The sequence below is a fragment of the Mustela lutreola genome, chromosome 9, assembly GCF_030435805.1.
Source record: "Mustela lutreola isolate mMusLut2 chromosome 9, mMusLut2.pri, whole genome shotgun sequence".
NCBI lineage: Eukaryota > Metazoa > Chordata > Mammalia > Carnivora > Mustelidae > Mustela > Mustela lutreola.
Window position 1 is genome coordinate 13,945,169 of NC_081298.1, and position 18,028 is coordinate 13,963,196.

An 18,028-nucleotide genomic window follows, 5' to 3' on the forward strand; every position below is an offset into this window, starting at 1 on the left:
CTTTGCCAGTACATCTTGCGCGGCTCTCTGATTACCGTATTAGTAGAGTTGCCGGGTTGCAGAGTATGCCCATTTTTAAGGCTTCTGAGATATCACCCTGGATGATTATTTGATTACCGTCTGAGCGACCGTTGCAAATGCACCCGCGTGTCCTCTTGCTGGTCAGTCTTCTAATCTCCCTCTGCCTTCTTTCTCCACTGGCACAGCTCCAACCAGGAGATTCAGACCTACGCCATTGCACTGATTAACGCGCTTTTCCTGAAGGCTCCTGAGGACAAGCGACAGGTCTGTGGCTGCCTTTTCAAGCTTTTCATCTGGGCTCTTCCAGGAGAAGAATTGTCTCCCATCCGCCCTTCGTTGTGCAGACAGCAGATGCGCAGCCATTTCCCCAAGAGTCCTTCCTCTCCTCCCTCTGTGGCAGGGGCCTTCGGAGCAGCCTTGCTAAGCGAGGCCCGGGTCTCAGGTCAGAGCAGGGCCTGCAGACTTTTTCCTCCCAAGGGCCTGAGAGTAAATATTTTTTGCTCTGAGGGCTTAGGGCCTGTGTGGCAGCCAACTTTGTCATTATAGCCGAAAGAGCCTCCGACAACAGGTAAACAAGCCAGGGTGGCGGTCTTCCAAGAAGACCTCATATACAACAAGCCCAGGCTGGTCTTCATTGCAGACCCAGGCTAGAGGATCGAGAAGGGAGAGGAGGCCCTCTAGACATCACCATCCAGTCCAAGGAAACCGGGACAAATGAGATCTTGGCATGAAGTTTTCATGTGTAAAGACCCTCAGGCCCAGATTCAAAGCTGCTTTCTTCCCCGGCCCGTTAGCCGTGCGACGTGATGTACCGAGCTCTGCTGCTCAGAGGCCCAGGGTCCTCCTCTGTGATAGGGGAGCAGCAGACTGTGCCCTGTGTACTTCCCAGGGGCGTCATGAGGAAAAACAAGCTCCCTGTTTTATGATTGAGGAAACCAAGGATTGGCTGGGCCAGGGAACAAGCACTGACCTGAGCCCGGGGCCCAGAGACTGACTGCATTTCCGGCCTGGGCAGGTGTTTTAACCTCTCAGGTCTCTATTTCTCTTTCTATAAATGAAAAGGTCAGAATAAATGATCTCTAAGGGCTCTTCCAACTCTGACACTCCAAATATCTCTGGCTTAAAAAAAAAAAAAAAAAAAAAAAGCCCAAGTGGCATACAGAAGACAGACTATTAAATTCTCTGTCCATAGCATGGTCTCTGGAAGTTGAAATTCGGGTGGGATCATGAACCAAGCTTTTGGTGGCTTCCCATGGGAGGACCAGGAGCATCTATGGTTCTGTGTGTCCTTGTCTTTCTTGGATGGCTTTGTTCTGTTAATCTCTCCCTTCGTAGTCCTGTTTTGAATGTAAGCTGAAAGCTCATTCTTCCATCTGCTTCTTTCTGTGCTTTTTGCTTTCTGCCGGCAGGACAAGCACCTTAACCCTCTAGACCTGCCTGTCACTGTAAGTAGCGCCGCCGTGTGGAAAGGGCCCCAGCTCTCTTCCAGGTGGGGAGGTCAGAGCTGGGCGAGACCCTCTTGTTCTGATCGAGGGGTTCATGGAACTCCCAAGACCCAGGGAAAGGTTGCGTGCTGTAAAAGTCATTGGTCAGAACATTCAGGGAATGTGCTGGAGACTAGCGTTACATGCAGGATTAAGGGGGTGCCTCCCCTAGGGGATGCTGCCCAGTGTTTCCTTTGTAACCTGCCTTTACATAAGTTCGTGGTTCAGCCGGGGAGGTCAGATTCTGAAACAGCCTGAGACTTTCACCCAGCTGATAACACAGATGCATCACCTTCCAGCTTGGTATGGCAGAGAGTAAAGATAAATCCGTGTTGCTTTGGGTACATATTGGGCCATTGGAATTTGAAGAAGTTTAGACAGTTGTCAGGAGGGAATTTGCATGCTTGTTTCTTAGAGGGAGCTGTAGAGGTCGGCTTTATGAGGCTATGAAGAAAGATGAGCGCTTCCCCCAGCACCCCAGGGAAGCTTCTAGTCTAAGGCCATCACATTCTAGCAGTAGGCCAATGTCAATTACCCACTTTGTGAGTTGTCCACAGCAAGGTTTAATCTCAAGCCGACCTCCTATGGCTACCAAAGAAGTTTCTAGGCCACCTTCCTCCTCTGCCCGCCAGCGTGTGTGCTCAGGGGATGCAAAGTAAAACTTAATGTTCCTGGCAGTGTCAGCCATTGGGGATATAAGTAGAGACGTAGAAGGGAGAGGGAAAGGCCTTTTAGCTCTGAGAAAAATGAGTGTGCTCACAGAAACTGCTCCGTGGGAGAGGTGTGACAGCTCCCTCAGGCCCATTGATTTAGAATTACCCATAAAATTAAATTAAGGCAGCAGTTTAGAAAGTGAAGTCATACTAATTAACGTGGTAAGAAGCGATGGCCAAGATTGGAAGGAGGAGACAGAAGAATTATGAAAAGCTGTCACAAAGATTAAAAGCACAGGAACCTTTGGGACCATTTTGTTGAAGGAAAATAGCCACACGTTTTGGAGCTCCTCGGGCCGTCCAAGTGTCTGAGGGTCCCGATCTTCTGGTGAAGCCGAGCCCTCGGCAGTGTTGAGGTTGTAATACTTGTCATCCCTTCAAAAATCATGAAGTGTCTGTATCATCCGTTTTTAGAGAATTTGTGTAAGAACAGCCAAAACAAGGTCCTAAAAGGACCCTTGAAGCTCGGCTCCCTGGAAGGCTGCTTTATGCGGGATCCTTTATTTCCTGTGTGTGCCAAATAAATAAAGCGGTTACTGTCAGAATCTGAAAGAAATACAGTAAAAACGATGCCCCTATTATGAGAAATTACCCCAAAGCACTAATGTGCTGTTCTCCAAACCGGTCAAAAGTGAATCACGGCTACTTACTGTGGCAGGAGCCCCTGTGCCCCAGCCCCGCTAGCCCGTGTGGCGCTGGGGGGCCCGGAGGGGCCGCTGGGGCCTCAGCCCTGTCCGCCGGTTGGAAGAGACCCTTCCAGCCTCTGGGGTGGGTGTCTGTCTGGAACGGTGCATGGGACCCATCTCGCTGCTCTGTGCTCCGTACGCATTGTCCATTGCCTGTTGCCCGGCATCCTTGTGACTCGAGTGTCTCGTCCTGAAGCGGTCTCTGTTCCTCGTGGAAGATGGTGTGGTTGACTGTGCCACAGGGGAGGGAACGTCCTATTTGAGTCAGTTTGCCCTCCCAGAAAAAAAGCGTGCGGGAGGTTTTCAGAGTGTAGAATATGTTTGATGGTCCATGGGTGGTGGTGGTTGTTTTTTTTTCCATTCGCCCACTTTTTATTTGAAAGGAGAAAAAGTTTTAGAGAAAAAGCCCCAGAGAACCGTGATTCCACTTTTCACTTGACAGTTGTCGCAGCTGGGGGCCTGCCACCTTGCCTTACATTGGCTTGTTTTTCTCAACAGGATATGGCCAATGCCTTTGCACAGAAGCACCTTCGTTCCATTATCCTGAACGTAAGTTCCCAGAGCAAACTGTGTTTTGTTACTTGTTACTGGTGATACCAACTGCTACTGTTACTGTGGTTGTATTGTTATTACTGAGATTACTGTTGAGTGGATAGATAGGTGCTAATAAACCCTTGTTAAGCAGGAAGCTTTTTCCTGTAATCTTCTGTAAACAGAGCTGTCTCTAGGAGGCCGTCCTGCCAGGACTCGCAGAGCCTCTGAGGAGGTAGAGGCCAGCCAGCTGTCTATTTATGGCCCTGCAACTCCGGCAGTTTTTATCCGGAAGGAACGTGTTAAAATTGGCCCCAAAGAGGAAAGTAATCCGTTCCGCTAACAGTGATCAGAACTGAGTTGTGTGGGGGCACGAGCAGAAGGTGTGTTTGCTCTCAAAGATCTTCCGGTCCCATGCGATGGCGCCAGAGCACCGTGGGGTCTGTGGTTCCATCCAGCTTCAGGGTTGGGGGAGGATTTCAGGAGGAGAGGCTGCTGTCAGGGAACCTCTAGAGGAAAGATGGCTGGTGAGGCGGAGGCTTCCAAAGCAGACCTGGAAGGAGCGTGTGACCACACAGAGGGTGCTCAAGTAGCAGACGTGCGCAGGGGCTGGAGGCTGGAGAGCATCAAAGCCCAGGTCAGGTAGGGCCTTAGTCTCTCTCCCAGGCGCAGTGGTGGGGCTGTCATCAGGCGGGTGACATAACCAGGCTGGCATTTAGAAACCTCCTACTAGCAGGTGTGTGTGTTTCCTGGGGGTGTATGAGGGAGGAAAGTAGAGGGAGAGGTGGCGAGGAGGGAAGCATCTGGGAAGGGGGCTGACTCCCTGTCCCCACGTGGGGCTGTGAGCGGGGGGGAGGGGAAGGGTGAGAGCTGGAGAAGAGAGCTGGGGATCTGGGTGAAAGGGGGGCTGTTTTATCCGTTGTCAAAACCAAGGGAAAACCAGGAGGCCCCAGTGAAAGGAGTCAAATGAGAAATGAGAAGTCAGGTGTGAAAGGCTTGAGAATTCTGAGCACGAACTTCAGAGTCCCCAGCCTCCACTCTGCCATTAACCAATCTTTGATCTTGAGCAATTCACTTAACTTCGATTTGCTTTGATTTGCTCATCTGGATGTGAGGCCCGACCAAGCTCTTAGGTATACAGAGCTTAGCGGGGTGCCTGGCCCTTGGTAAGCGCCCTGCTCACATCAGCAGGCCTCTTACTGTGAACGGGAGACAGAGGTGGTAGCATTCAAGAAGTGAGCTCTGGGCACTTGCAAAGCCAAGCAACAGGCTGCCTTGAACAAACACAGCCCACCTCTTCACCTTGCAGAACCAGCTCCTGCCTGCTGGCCGTTTCCCTGGTCAGAGCCCCACCACCAGCCAGGCAGGAGGGCTGTGGGCAGGAGGGCCATGGGCAGACGCCCCGGCCATCTCCCATGAGGGATGGGGAGCATAGAGGTCCAGCAGGTGCCTGTCCAGATTCCTGAACAGCCCTCTTAGGCGCCATGCTCCGCATGCATGGGAGGGAGGGTACACTTCTGAGGGAAATGTAATGAACTTCGAGGCTTAATATGTACGTCAGTGGGATTAGTTCAGCTCATTTCTGGACATACCTGGGAACAAGCGAAGATTCTACCATAGAAGACAATTCAGGGTCAGGACTCATGACTTAGATAGTCTGCTATGAAATGGTTAATGTTTGCTCACTGAAGTCCTGGGAGTTCACGAAGTGAGGCCACGGAGTCTAGGCCTTGAATTACTTAGCAGTCAAATTTTGAGATGAGAGCTCTGGAACGATGAGTTCTCCGACGGGCTGCATTCCTAGAAGCCGTTGTTGGCAGAGTGGTTACCTCCCCGCTGTGACATCTCTTAAGTTTGAGAAAGCGGGATTCAGGTGAACGAAAACCATATCACATTAACTTTAACCTCTTCTCAGAGTGGTTTGATGAATTATGGAGAGGAAGGGAGGAAGGCTCAGAGGAAGAGAAGAGGAGGTGGGGGGGGGGGCGCTGAGGAGACACCGCAGTGAGAGGCTGGAGGTGGGGTAACTTGCTAAGGTAGGGGGAGGAGGAGCAGAGCAGTCGGCCTGGGCTGGAGACTAGCACCTGCCCAGAGCAGAGAGCCGAGAGCCGCAGACAGCTGCCATGAGGAGGAGGAGGAGGAGGAGGGCCTAAGCTCTCACTGGTGAACACTTAGGAGCAGCACTGCCTTTGGAACCTTCTGCAGTACAGAGGTGTTGTCCGGCATGGTGCCCGCTGGCCACGTGGGGCTGCCGAGCACGTGAAATGTGTGTAGTGTGACGGGGGAGCTAAGTTTGTAATTTTTTAATATTTCAGTTAAAATACTCACCGTGGCTTGTGGCTGCCATTAAGCTGTTCAGATCTACAGAAATGAAGAACACTCTGGAGTCAGATGTCAGGGCGAGGAGGGCTAGAACAGCACTGGCAAGTGGAAATACAGCACGAGCCACGTCCTTCATTTTAAATGTTAGAGTAGCAACTGTAAAAAAGGAATACGGGAAACCAATTTCAATGATATATTTACTTTAACTTACTCTATCCCATATACTGTAATTTCAGTGCGTAATCAATAGGAAAAAATGGGTTATGACATATTTTGTATTTTCTTTATTTCATGCTAAGGCTCTGAGATCTGGCATCTGTTTTACATTTGTAGCACATCTCAGTTTGGACTAGCCACGTTTCAGGTGCTCGACAGCCACCTGTGGCTGGTGGCTACCAAATCGGACTGCGCAGGTCTAAAGACATTGATCTCGAGCCAGAGCAAACTCTAGCGTTACGGAGCTGTAGAGCGGGACTGTCTGATAGAACTTTCTGTGACAGTGGAAATGTTTTGTATCTACTCTATCATTGGGTGGGAGCCACTGGCCACATATACCTGTTGAGCTTAAAATGTAGCTAGTGTGACCAAAGACCTGAATTTTTGACTTCAGTGAATTCTAACATATGCCGAAGGGCCACCATATCAGATAGCACAGCTCCGGAGGCATAGAGTTGACTGCGTGAGAGAACATGAAGGACATGGAGGGAATGTGTGTGGCAGAGTGGGCAGGAGTCTCATTTGGGTGAGAAGAGACCCAAGAACGATTCAAGGTGGAGGGTAAGACAGAGAAAAAGCAAGAAATACAGGGAGGGGCGCCTGGGTGACTCCAGTGGGTTAAAGCCTCTGCCTTGGGCTCAGGTCATGATCCCAGGGTCATGGGATCATCAGGCTTTCTGCTCAGCAGGGAGCCTGCTTCCTCCTCTGCCTGCCTCTCTGCCTACGTGTGATCTCTGTCAAATAATTAAATAAATAATCTTTTTTAAAAAAAGAAAAATACAAGGGAACAAGCCAGGAAGTGCAGCCATTGTGGGAGTGAGAGCAGGACAGTAGGAGGCAAGAACATCCCCAGGCATTGATCAACCCAAGGGACGCAGAGAGCAGGACAGTAGGAGGCAAGAACATCCCCAGGCATTGATCAACCCAGGGGACGCAGAGAGCAGGACAGTAGGAGGCAAGAACATCCCCAGGCATTGATCAAGGGACGCAGAGAGCTAGTGTGTGGGGAAAGGACAGAGGGGAGGCGTGAGGGAAGGAGGGAGCCTGAAGTGGAGTGGGTGTCAGAGGGATGGAGGTAAGAACTGAGAGGGCGTGGTGGGGGGCATGCAAGAGGGGGTGGGATAGAACGTAGGGGACGCAGGGAGGGGAGCACATGCAGAGTGAGAAGGAGAGCCCGTGGTGACCATGGTGGGGGAGCATGGGGGCTGGACAGGGAGCATTAAGTGCCCTCCATTGTGTAGGTGTCTCTACACCATTTCAAGAAAATGGCCTTTCCTAAAGCCTCTACTTGATAAGACCATCTACGACATTGTATTTTTCTAAGGGAGGACAGAGCGGAGTCCTCCTCACACACTGTCTGATGCCTTGGATTGAGTGCCCGCCTGGAGGAGGGTCCAGCACTGAGCCTGGGATCCTAATCGTAGTGGGTAGCCTTCCTCATCTTTGGCGTGACCGGACATAGCCCCTCCCTTGGTTCCACTTCCCCTGCCCAGGGGAGTGTGGAGAAAGGGACTGTGCCCTTGGGGCCTGCAGTGAATCCTCTCAGCCTGAATTGAGCCCTTTCATGCTCTATCCCTTCTAGAACATGAAGCCTCCCAAGTTGCATGTGTGGGAGGGAAACCCTGTTCCCTGCCCAGCATAATTTCTTTTTTCCCAGCATGGATGTAAGTCTTCAGCAGAAGAAAACCCCACTCAGCCCTCTGCCCCCTGCCTTTGCTTTTTCCAGCATGTGATTCGAGGGAACCGCCCAATCAAAACTGAGATGGCCCATCAGCTCTACGTCCTGCAAGTCTTGACCTTTAACCTTCTGGAAGAAAGGATGATGACCAAGATGGACCCCAATGACCAGGTAGGTGCTCCGTGGGACAGACTGCTCCTGGCTTAAGTCCTATGCTATTTGATGTGGTGCATTCCACCATTAGGCTGCACACAGGGCACCTGCTGTGCGCCAGAGAGCATGCCTGATTGTGTCTGCAGAAAGGGTCTGTGTTGCCCTGGGAAACCCGGCTCTGCCTGTGTGCCGTCTCTTCCCGCTGCATGACTCTCTGGGCCAAGCCCACCTCTGTCCTAGGAAGGTGGGGGTGATGCCTTCTTGGAGACTGATCAGGCCCAGCGTCCCGCCCAGGAAAGCCCAACCTGCTCACTCTCTTACTTGTTCCCTGGGCTAGCTGATTTGCCCCCTGGCTATCTGTTTCACTTCTCAGGCTCAAAGGGACATTATATTTGAACTGAGAAGAATTGCATTTGATGCCGAGTCTGACCCTACCAGTGTCCCCGGGAGTGGGACTGAGAAGCGCAAAGCCATGTATACCAAGGACTACAAAATGCTGGGATTTACTGTAAGTTCCCCAAAGTATGGATCTTGGAAGGCCTGCTACCCTGACAGGAGGTCAGGGGACACACCCACACAGAGCCCCGAGAACTGCCCCCTGCATCGTGGTGGTCCTGGAATAGATGACACTAAGAAGCTAGAGGGGCCCTGCCACCTGGTTGCCCTTGGTGCTGGGAGGTCACACATTTCCCTGTAGCATTTGGCCCTGTAGAACAAATCCATATGTTGGAGGGCTCAGGAGGTCAGTCACATGGGTAAAGAGAAGACCTCTCCCGAAAGAGAGCGAGGTGCTTTGAAAAGCAGAAGTGGGCATCTTGTGAGAGGACACACTGGAGGATGGTGTTAATTCAGTTGAATACTGAGTGTGCACCTACCCACTCAGCGTACAGTATGCGGGGCGCTGGGGGGGCCAGAGTGAGTCAGCACCATCCAGAGTCAGGAGCTCCCAGGCTCTCAGAGACGGCGGGCAGGGAGGAGGGAACACGAGAGCCAGTGGCAGGGTGAGAGCAGTAGTCCATCCCCTCAGGTGGCACTGCACACAGGTGGCTACCAAGTCTCAAATCCAGTTCCTGTATTTTCCCAGAACCATATCAACCCAGCGATGGACTTTACCCAGACTCCTCCTGGAATGCTGGCCTTGGACAACATGCTGTACTTGGCGAAAGTCCATCAGGACACCTATATCCGGGTAACGGCTCAGGGACAGTGGGCTCCGCCCTGCTGCCACATCTCTCGTCTCCCTAACCCCCTGCCGCCGCCCGCCCCCACAGATCGTCCTGGAGAACAGCAGCCGGGAAGACAAGCACGAGTGCCCCTTCGGCCGCAGCGCCATCGAGCTCACCAAAATGCTCTGTGAGATCCTGCAGGTTGGGGAACTGCGTAAGTCCCCGCCACCCGCCTCTTCCTTCAGCCACTCTGTAAGCCGGAGCCTGGGGGACTCGAGGTTACAAAGCTGGGGGTCGGTGGGACTAGGCGACTACTGTGCTTGGTGAGCCGTCTCATCCTTGTGTATGGGACTCCTGGCTGCTGCTTGGTTGGAGCGGGTCATTTGACATGTTCAGGAGCCGCGCCTCTGCTGGTTCGCCCCCGTGAGTCAGGAGAGACAAGCCGGAGAGAGGGCAGAGCCAGGCCGGCAGAAGAAAGCTGAGGAAGTAGAGGCGGGCCCGCCCCACGCTTTTCAGGCACCCTGGCTTTGCTCTGCTTCTTTTCCTGGGACGTGGGTGCCCACGAGCGCCCCGCCTCACCCGCCCCGCTTCTCCTGCTCCGCAGCCAATGAGGGCCGCAACGACTACCACCCAATGTTCTTCACCCATGACCGCGCCTTCGAGGAGCTCTTCGGGATCTGCATCCAGCTGCTGAACAAGACCTGGAAGGAGATGAGGGCGACAGCCGAGGACTTCAACAAGGTGCGTGCCTCCAACCTCTGACGCCCACGGGCAGAGGCTATCACGTGACAGTGTGGGGCCACTGGCTCGAGCCTGGGGAGCCTCTGAGCTGGGAAACCAGTGTGGTCAGCTGCACTGGGTCACGAGGTGCAGCCCTGGAGAACCTGAGGCCCCTCTGCCTGTGCTTCCCCTGTAGCCTGGAGCCAGGGTCTGCCCCTCGATGCCCTCAGCCTGTCGCGGACCCAGTGGAGCCAGTACCCGCCATGGCCGCCTGTCTCCTGGAGAGGACAGGAGGCTGCGCCTGACCATAATGGCACTGGCTGACTGAGCGCTTTACTGTGTCAGGCCCTGGGGTGGTCCTGGGACTGGGCAACACGAGGGAGAGGAGGGGGCTGGCAGGATAGGCACATCCTGGCTACCCGCTCGGTAGTCATTCCCACATCCCCACACTTCGCAGGGACTGCAGGGCCCTTGAAAGCTGACAGTCTAAAAGCCATGCATCTCATTGTAAACAATTTGCCAAGTATAAAGAGGAGAACGTTCTCTGTAGTTCCACCACCCAGTGATGATCTCACGTCTCCCTCTAGTCTTTTCTCCTGTAGACTTTGCCTTGAGTGGGCGCAGAGCTGCCGGACAGGCCGTGGGATGGCCTGTTTTCTCTTTAACTGTTGTTTGAGAGGAAGTAGCACGTCTCTTGAACCCACTCCCGCGCATCAGGCACTGTGCACCCACATAGCACCTCCCCGTCCTGCAGGCAGCATGTATCCAAAAACGAGTCTTCCTGTCTCTTGCTCCAGAGACGAGCTGAAGAAGGTCTGCACATGGCAAGTGGCTTGCTCAAGGCACAGATTAAGAGATGGGATCAGGATCTGAGCTCCTTTCTCTCCGACTCCTGGACCCGTGCTCATTCCACCACACTGCCGGCTAGTTGAAATTCATGGGAAAGAAAGCACTTGTCCCTATCAGGCATTTGTCCTTGAGAACCACCTAAGAGGTGTGCCTTTGAGAGTCCATACTCTTGCTCACCCAGCAGGTGTCTGGGTTCCCTTCAAGGCCGGGGTAGGGCCAGGCTGCCTGGAACTGGCCTGATTTCATCCTCGGAGGCGCTGAGGCAGCCGGCTTCCTTCCTTCCCGCTCAGGTCATGCAGGTGGTCCGGGAGCAGATCACTCGAGCTTTGCCCTCCAAACCCAGCTCTTTGGATCAGTTCAAGAGCAAACTGCGTAGTTTGAGCTACTCTGAGATCCTGCGGTTGCGCCAGTCCGAGCGGATGAGTCAGGATGACTTCCAATCCCCGCCAATCGTGTAAGTGCCGTGTGTGGGTGGGGGGAGGCACCGCCAGCCCCGCCGTGTCCTCACCTCCCCTTTGCTCCCTTACGTGTCCACCCAGGGAGCTGAGGGAGAAGATCCAGCCTGAGATCCTGGAGCTGATCAAGCAGCAGCGGCTGAACCGGCTTTGTGAGGGCAGCAGCTTCCGGAAGATCGGGAACCGCAGGAGGCAAGGTGAGGGCATCTGGGCCACTAGGCTGGTCCGAGTCACCCCGCTGGGGAGGGAGCCTGCCGGACAAAGCCGTGCGGGGAGCAGCCTGGGAACACGTCATCCTTTTGCCCTTCATGTGCTCAGGCCTTTCCCAGAACTGTCCGTGGTCACCTGCTTGTCTGGCCTTGTGTTCCAGAACGTTTCTGGTACTGCCGCTTGGCCTTGAACCACAAGGTCCTGCACTACGGTGACTTGGATGACAACCCGCAAGGGGAGGTGACGTTTGAATCCCTGCAGGAGAAAAGTAGGTTCATTCTCCATTGCTGTATCATAGTAGCTGGACTCGATGTCAGGAGGCATGAGTTTCCATCCTGGTGCTCTCAAGCCGATTATCTGGTCTTGGATGGCTTGTCTCCCTGGACCTGTCTGCTCAGTCTGTCCGAGGTCATCTCTACCTGGCCTACCCCACGGGGCTGCTCGGGGAAGTCAGTGGGATCCCCGACGGATATGGGGGTGTAGATTGTCAGGGGGGCTGCAACACTGCCTTGTAGGGCAGTGGTACAAGCGGGGGCTCTAGAGCCAGACTGTCTGGATTCGAACCCTCCCTCTGCTGTTCTAATTCATGCAAGTTAATTCTTACCTCTGCCTTGGTTTCTCGTGCAAGATGGGAGTAAGTAGGCACATCCCCTTCGTCAGAATTGAATGAGTCATGTACGTAAAGCCCTTAGCATGGGGGCTGGCTGTTTGTGCTCATGGCATTGTCACCTTCATCACGGTGCCGTGGACGTGATGTGAGCATCTGAGGCCCTGGTCCTCAGGGAGAAGATCCCAAAGCCCTGAACTGACCCCCAGTGAGATTGGACACAGCCTAGCAGGCCAGGCCCCCAGGAAGGGACCGTGGAGGAGAAACTAGCACAAGGCCGCTCTCTGTGAGCTGACACAGCTCTTTGGTCTGGGGGCTGGAGCTCCCCTCCCAGCACAGCAAAGACCCACTCACAGCATGAACCTTACAGAGACTAATTCCCTTCCTTTCCCAGTTCCTGTTGCAGACATTAAGGCCATTGTCACTGGGAAGGATTGCCCCCACATGAAAGAGAAGAGTGCTCTGAAACAGAACAAGGTGAGTGGAGTGGCAGGCCGCCGGAGTCAGGGTCACTACCATGGTCATGGTGGTGCCCGGAGGGTTCAGTCGGTGGTGGCTGCTGTTTAAGTGCGTGCTCTCCCGCCCCGACTAAGAACCGTTTTGGTTTTGTTTTGTTTTTTTAATATTTTATTTATTTATTTGACAGAGAGAGACCACAACTAGGCAGAGAGGCAGGCAGAGAGAGGGGGAAAGCAGGCTCCCCACTAAGCAGGGAGCCCAATGTGGGGCTCAATCCCAGAACCCCGGGACCATGACCCGAGCCGAAGGCAGAGGCTTAACCCACTGAGCCACCCAGGTGCCACACTAAGAACAGTTTTGAACATACACAGAAACAGAAGCCCCACATACACATCACCCAGCCTTAACAACTATGGCACATCCTACCCATCCACTTACTATTACTCTGAAGAAAATCTCAAGTATGATATCATTCCCTCTTAAATATTTAGAATGTATCTGAAAACGATAAGGACTCTTAACCTAATCGCAATACCATTACCACACCTAAAAAGAAATTTAAAAAGTTGTTATTTAATATCAAATATCCCATAGATGTTTGCATTCTTATAGATAACTTAATTTCTCTGTATAAAAATATATAAATGTTGGGGCGCCTGGGTGGCTCAGTGGGTTAAGCCTCTGCATTCGGCTCAGGTCATGATCACAGGGTCCTGGGATCGAGCCCCACATCAGGCTCTCTGCTCATCGGGAGACCTGCTTCTTCCTCTCTCTCTGCCTGCTCCTCTGCCTATTTGTGATTTCTCTTTCTCTCTGTCAAATAAATAAATAATATCTTTTGGGCGCCTGGGTGGCTCAGTGGGTTAAAGCCTCTGCCTTCAGCTCAGGTCATGATCCCAGGGTCCTGGGATCAAGCCCCACATCGGGCTCTCTGCTCGGCAGGGAACCTGCTTCCTCCTCTCTCTCTCTGTCTGCCTCTCTACCTACTTGTGATCTCTGTCTGTTAAATAAATAAAGTCTTTTTAAAAAATAATAATAATAATAGTATCTTTTAAGTAAATAAAATAAAAATATATAAATGTTTACGTGTATGCACACATGTAAACATACGCGCACATACGCACACTCATACCCATTTTGTTCACTGAATCAGAATCCAAATAGGACATACACGTTGTGATTAGTTTTTAGTTCCCCTCTCTCTCTTTTCCGTCTTTGTTTTCCTCTCTGCAGTTTATTGGTTGACGAAACCAGGTTGCTTGTTTGGTAGTTTCTGAGTCTGAAATGTGCTGATTGTCTCCCCGTGGTACAGTTTAACTTGTTCCTCTGTCCTAGATCTGTACGTTGGTGGAGAGATTTAAGGGGAGGCTGGATCCCAGCTCAGGGTTGACCCCCTTTTTGGGGGGTGGGCAGGACAATTTCCTAGGTGGCATTATGTTCTATCAAGAGACACGTGATGTGATCGTCTCTGTTTTTGCGAGGTTAGCAGACTCTCTGTGCTAAGGGTTTCTTCCGCAAGTAAATTAAGATTAGCAAACTAGTGGTGTTCTAATGCGGTCATTACTTTTCATTTATGAGCTGAACTGCTTATCTAAACAGAAGCCTACCATCCTCTACTCTTGGCTTCCCAGTGGTCCAGTTTATATAAGAAAAGAGAACAAGTGCTTGATTCTTTCCTTTTATAAAAGTACTTTCAGGGGCGCCTGGGTGGCTCAGTGGGTTAAGCCGCTGCCTCCGGCTCAGGTCAAGATCTCAGGGTCCTGGGATCGAGTCCCACATCAGGCTCGCTGCTCAGCAGGGAGCCTGCTTCCCTCTCTCTCTCTGCCTGCCTCTCCATCTACTTGTGATTTCTCTCTGTCAAATAAATAAATAAAATCTTAAAAAAAAAAAAAAAAGTACTTTCAGAATAGTGAGTCGGTTCTCTGGTATCATCCAGCAGTGATCCATCTGGGTGTGTGTTGTTTTGTTTCGTTCAGTATTACCACGAGCTCGCTCGTGCATTTAAGCAAACTGCTATTTGTCCCAGCCCGTTACAATTACATTGTTGATGTCACAATTTGTTGGGTCACAATTTGTTACTGTTGTCACGGTTCCTGAACCATTAAGGCTTTCAGTCTGATCACCAACATACAAGCCAAAGGTCATCTATAGTCACAGACTCTGAGATACAGAGGTTTTGAGTGTTGAGAAACGACTTTTCTCCAGTGTTAGGAGCGTCCACATCTTGGGCGTGACTCGGGTAGGGAACGGGTGAGTTAACGCTCGCTAACACCGTGCCTTGTCTCCAGCCACACTTGGGCACGTGCCCGGGGTCCTAATGATACATCTGAACCAGCTCCTTCGGTGATGGTGCCACGTGACCAGGAATTTGGCCAAACTCTTGGTGCGCAGAGCCCAGGCCACCCCACTGCTCCATGGAACTGAAACCCTTTCTCTTTCAGGAGGTGTTGGAGTTGGCATTCTCCATCCTCTATGACCCTGATGAGACCTTAAACTTCATTGCACCCAACAAGTATGAGGTGAGCAGTGGGGTACCGCTTTGGACAGCCGAGCCCCTACTGTGACTCTTTAGCTAGAGGGCAGGAGTGGGCAAGACAGGGACATTGCCCTAAAGGCAGGGGACCACAGTGTGTCACGAAGGCTTTCTGGCACCAAGGATCTGCCAGACTGGAGTCCATTCCCCTGAGTTGGGCTCCCCAGGTTACTCTTCAGCAGCAGCCAGAAGTTGCCATTAGAAAAACAGGTTCACCAGGGGGTAGACTAACTTGTCTGGACTGGGAAAATGCTCCCCGCTTTTCAGTCTCCGGCACGGCCACCTTCCTGAGTGAACCCGGCACATGCTTCCTCCTCGGGGCTCCTGGGCACAGGCAGTAGAGGGTCGGGCCTGGGCTTTGAGGTTGCTGGGTCTGGTCCTCCTGACATGGGGCCTGCAGTTGTACCTGCAGCTCTAGAGGTTATTCCGGGTCACGCGAGTAACTGTGCTTGAGTCCCACGTGGCTGCTGAGCTCGGGGAGCATCAGAGGGGACTAGAGATGGGGCTTCTGGAAGAGGAGATGCTTCGGCAGACCCCGAGCCACCAGTGGAGGTCTGTTGGGAAGAAATGAGGAACCAGCAGGTGGGGAGACAGGTGAGCAAAGGCAGGGAAAAAGATCAAACAGGAGTGAGACAGGGATAGGCCGACAATTCTGTTATTCCTCCTTATCATGAGACCCTCTAGCACTTATTTTAACATTTGTTGGCTGGGCTTCTCTTTTTTAAAACTTTTTCTGAAACAAAATTGAGATCCTACAGTGATTCCTCTTGGGTCCTGCTTTTATCACCTGGTATGTATCTTTTCCACCATTGCTCATTTCCAGGCCAGTTTTGGGTAGTTGATATCCCAGTACTCAGGTGTCATTTTGCTATATTTATTAGTTGCATTTTAAAAAATCAGATTTAAAAAAAAAAATAAAAGTAGGGCGCCTGGGTGACTCAGGCCCTCTGTCTTCGGCTCTGGTCATGACCTGAGGGTCTTGGAATCAAGCCCTGCATCGGGCTCTTTGCTCAGCGGGGAGCCTGCTTTTCCCCCCGCCCGACCCCTCTCTCTCTATCTGCCCCTCTGCCTACTTGTGATCTCTCTCTCTGTCAAATAAGTAAACAAAAAATCTTTTTTAAAAAATCATATTTTAGCTTATCATAGGAAGTTTTAAATGTAAATCCCTCATAAAAGCCCAAAGGTTGTTGTTTTGAGGGGGGCTTTTTTTAGAAAGTGATGGTCACCTCCCATTTTATCTTTGCCATTATCCCCAGTCAGCTTTGCCTCTACTCAGTGGTGTCAAAAGAGACTTCGGGTGAGTCCTCTCAGCAAAGGGACCTTGGCAGGCCCTCTTGCTGACCAGGGGCCACCATGTGACATTTTGCAACTTGCTCCCACAGTACTGCATCTGGATTGATGGCCTCAGTGCCCTTCTGGGGAAGGACATGTCCAGTGAGCTGACCAAGAGCGACCTGGACACCCTGCTGAGCATGGAGATGAAGCTGCGGCTCCTGGATCTGGAGAACATCCAGATTCCCGAAGCCCCGCCGCCAGTGCCCAAGGAGCCCAGCAGCTATGACTTTGTCTATCACTACGGCTGAGCCTGGAGCCAGACTCCACGGTGCCCAGGAAGGGATTTGGGGCCCAGAAGAAACACCCACAGACTGGTGCCTTGTCTTTTGCTTGTACAGAATCTGTAGTGACCACGGTGGCCAGTAAATGCCAGCCATTCCTCAGACTCCCCTCAGACCACCCAGAGCTTCCTCTTGGTCCCCACCCGCTGCCACAAGTCACCAAGGCAGGGTGCTCGGCCCTCCCTGTCACCGCGGAGCCTGGGATCAGAGCATGAGGAATGAACAGCAGGCACCCCTGCCTTCCGGGCCAGGGACTGCTTGGGTTGGAGTTAACAAGTCACTCACCTTTTCTTCCTGAGTCTGCTCTCCGGTCAGTTGGATCCCCGGGTAGGCAAGCGCGAGCCCGGCAAAGGCTGCCTGCAGAGGACAGACATTCTGGGCATGTCAGGAGCCTCAGAGAGACTGCCTTTGGGTGACCCGTGCCTGTGTCTCACATCCAAGCAGAGGCCTTGGCCTTTGCTTGGTAGATGCCTTGCCCTTGCTTTCATCGCCTTCGTGAGGGCTCACTCTGGCCTCATTCAGCGCCAACAGGCTGCTGCCACTGAGGCTCGGCTCTAACATCTCTGGTCTCCGGAGCCACCAGATCTCTCTTGCCCACACACTTGTCTGGGCGGATGGAAAGTTCTCCCTACCAAGCTCTCAGGCTCTCATCCTGGCAAGTCAAAGACGTGCGAGCTAAGTCCTCCCCTTTGTCTCAAAGAACTCTGCAGGGAGAGCCCAAACGAGGCCTGGGCGAAACTGGTGAGGCTACTAGCGTCCACTCCCTCCCCCCTCCCACATTTTTATCTTTTCCTTCCTTAGAGAGCAATCTCTCACCTAACCTGAATGGCAGCCCCTCCTCTGTGCTTCCCTTTGGCCTCCCGGACCTCAGGAAGTTTGGCCTTCCCTTCCCCCCATCCATCCCAGTGCTGTGGTTTCTGCCATTGGCCATGATTTCAGGGAGCTAGCTGAGGCCACAGCAGTGCCAACGGGGCTTCCCTGGTGCTGCGGCACATGTCAACCACGCACCCAGCCTCTCTCCTTGGACATGTGAACACAGTGGCAATCAGTATCGTAGTAGCCCGGCATGGTAGGTACTGCCCGATGAAGAGTGTACTATATATTTTCTTTACTAGAGGCCATACTTCTACAAACGTGTATATATATTTATATAAGATCTACCTATCCTAGGATGGAATGTTTGAAGGAAAATAAAATTGGAGGCTCCCTCTAAAAACACACACTCCTCCACTTCCAGCTGTGAGCCAAGAGAGTAACCCGAGAGCAGCCAGGAGCTTCCTGCCAGTAACCATGTTTTCAATAAATACTCTTTCATGTACAAACCGTAGTACCTATTAACAGCTGTTTCTCTGTACTCGCTCTCTGCCCAAGGGAGCTTTCACCTTGGGTAAGACTTATTTCATCGTGTCTGGGAGACTTCCTCCCTTCAACCACTTTGCCCTCCCTGGGTGTGTGCATGTGTGTGTGTGTGTGTGTGCGTGCACGCGCGCACACACACACGCGCACACACCCCTGGACAGTTAAGGATGCTCACAGACTATTGTGCTGGGACAAAGTGTTTTCTGCTCCGGCTTGCTGGGCACAGCAGGGAATGGCACACTGTACACCC

General features: G+C 52.3%; 1 protein-coding gene across 1 annotated transcript in view; it reads left to right on the forward strand.

The window, feature by feature from the left end:
• The window catches only part of ELMO2 (engulfment and cell motility 2), a 38,842-nt gene extending 21,101 nt beyond the window's left edge, over window positions 1-17,741 (forward strand). The window contains exons 9-21 of the mRNA XM_059132959.1: window positions 207-285; window positions 3,403-3,453; window positions 7,700-7,822; window positions 8,178-8,312; window positions 8,889-8,993; window positions 9,076-9,184; window positions 9,575-9,711; window positions 10,830-10,993; window positions 11,079-11,191; window positions 11,365-11,472; window positions 12,206-12,288; window positions 14,712-14,789; window positions 16,186-17,741. Coding sequence (XP_058988942.1) covers window positions 207-285; window positions 3,403-3,453; window positions 7,700-7,822; window positions 8,178-8,312; window positions 8,889-8,993; window positions 9,076-9,184; window positions 9,575-9,711; window positions 10,830-10,993; window positions 11,079-11,191; window positions 11,365-11,472; window positions 12,206-12,288; window positions 14,712-14,789; window positions 16,186-16,386 — 1,486 coding nt within the window. The 3' untranslated portion in view covers window positions 16,387-17,741. The remainder of the gene's footprint in view (window positions 1-206; window positions 286-3,402; window positions 3,454-7,699; window positions 7,823-8,177; window positions 8,313-8,888; window positions 8,994-9,075; window positions 9,185-9,574; window positions 9,712-10,829; window positions 10,994-11,078; window positions 11,192-11,364; window positions 11,473-12,205; window positions 12,289-14,711; window positions 14,790-16,185) is intronic.
• Window positions 17,742-18,028: the final 287 nt, after the last annotated feature.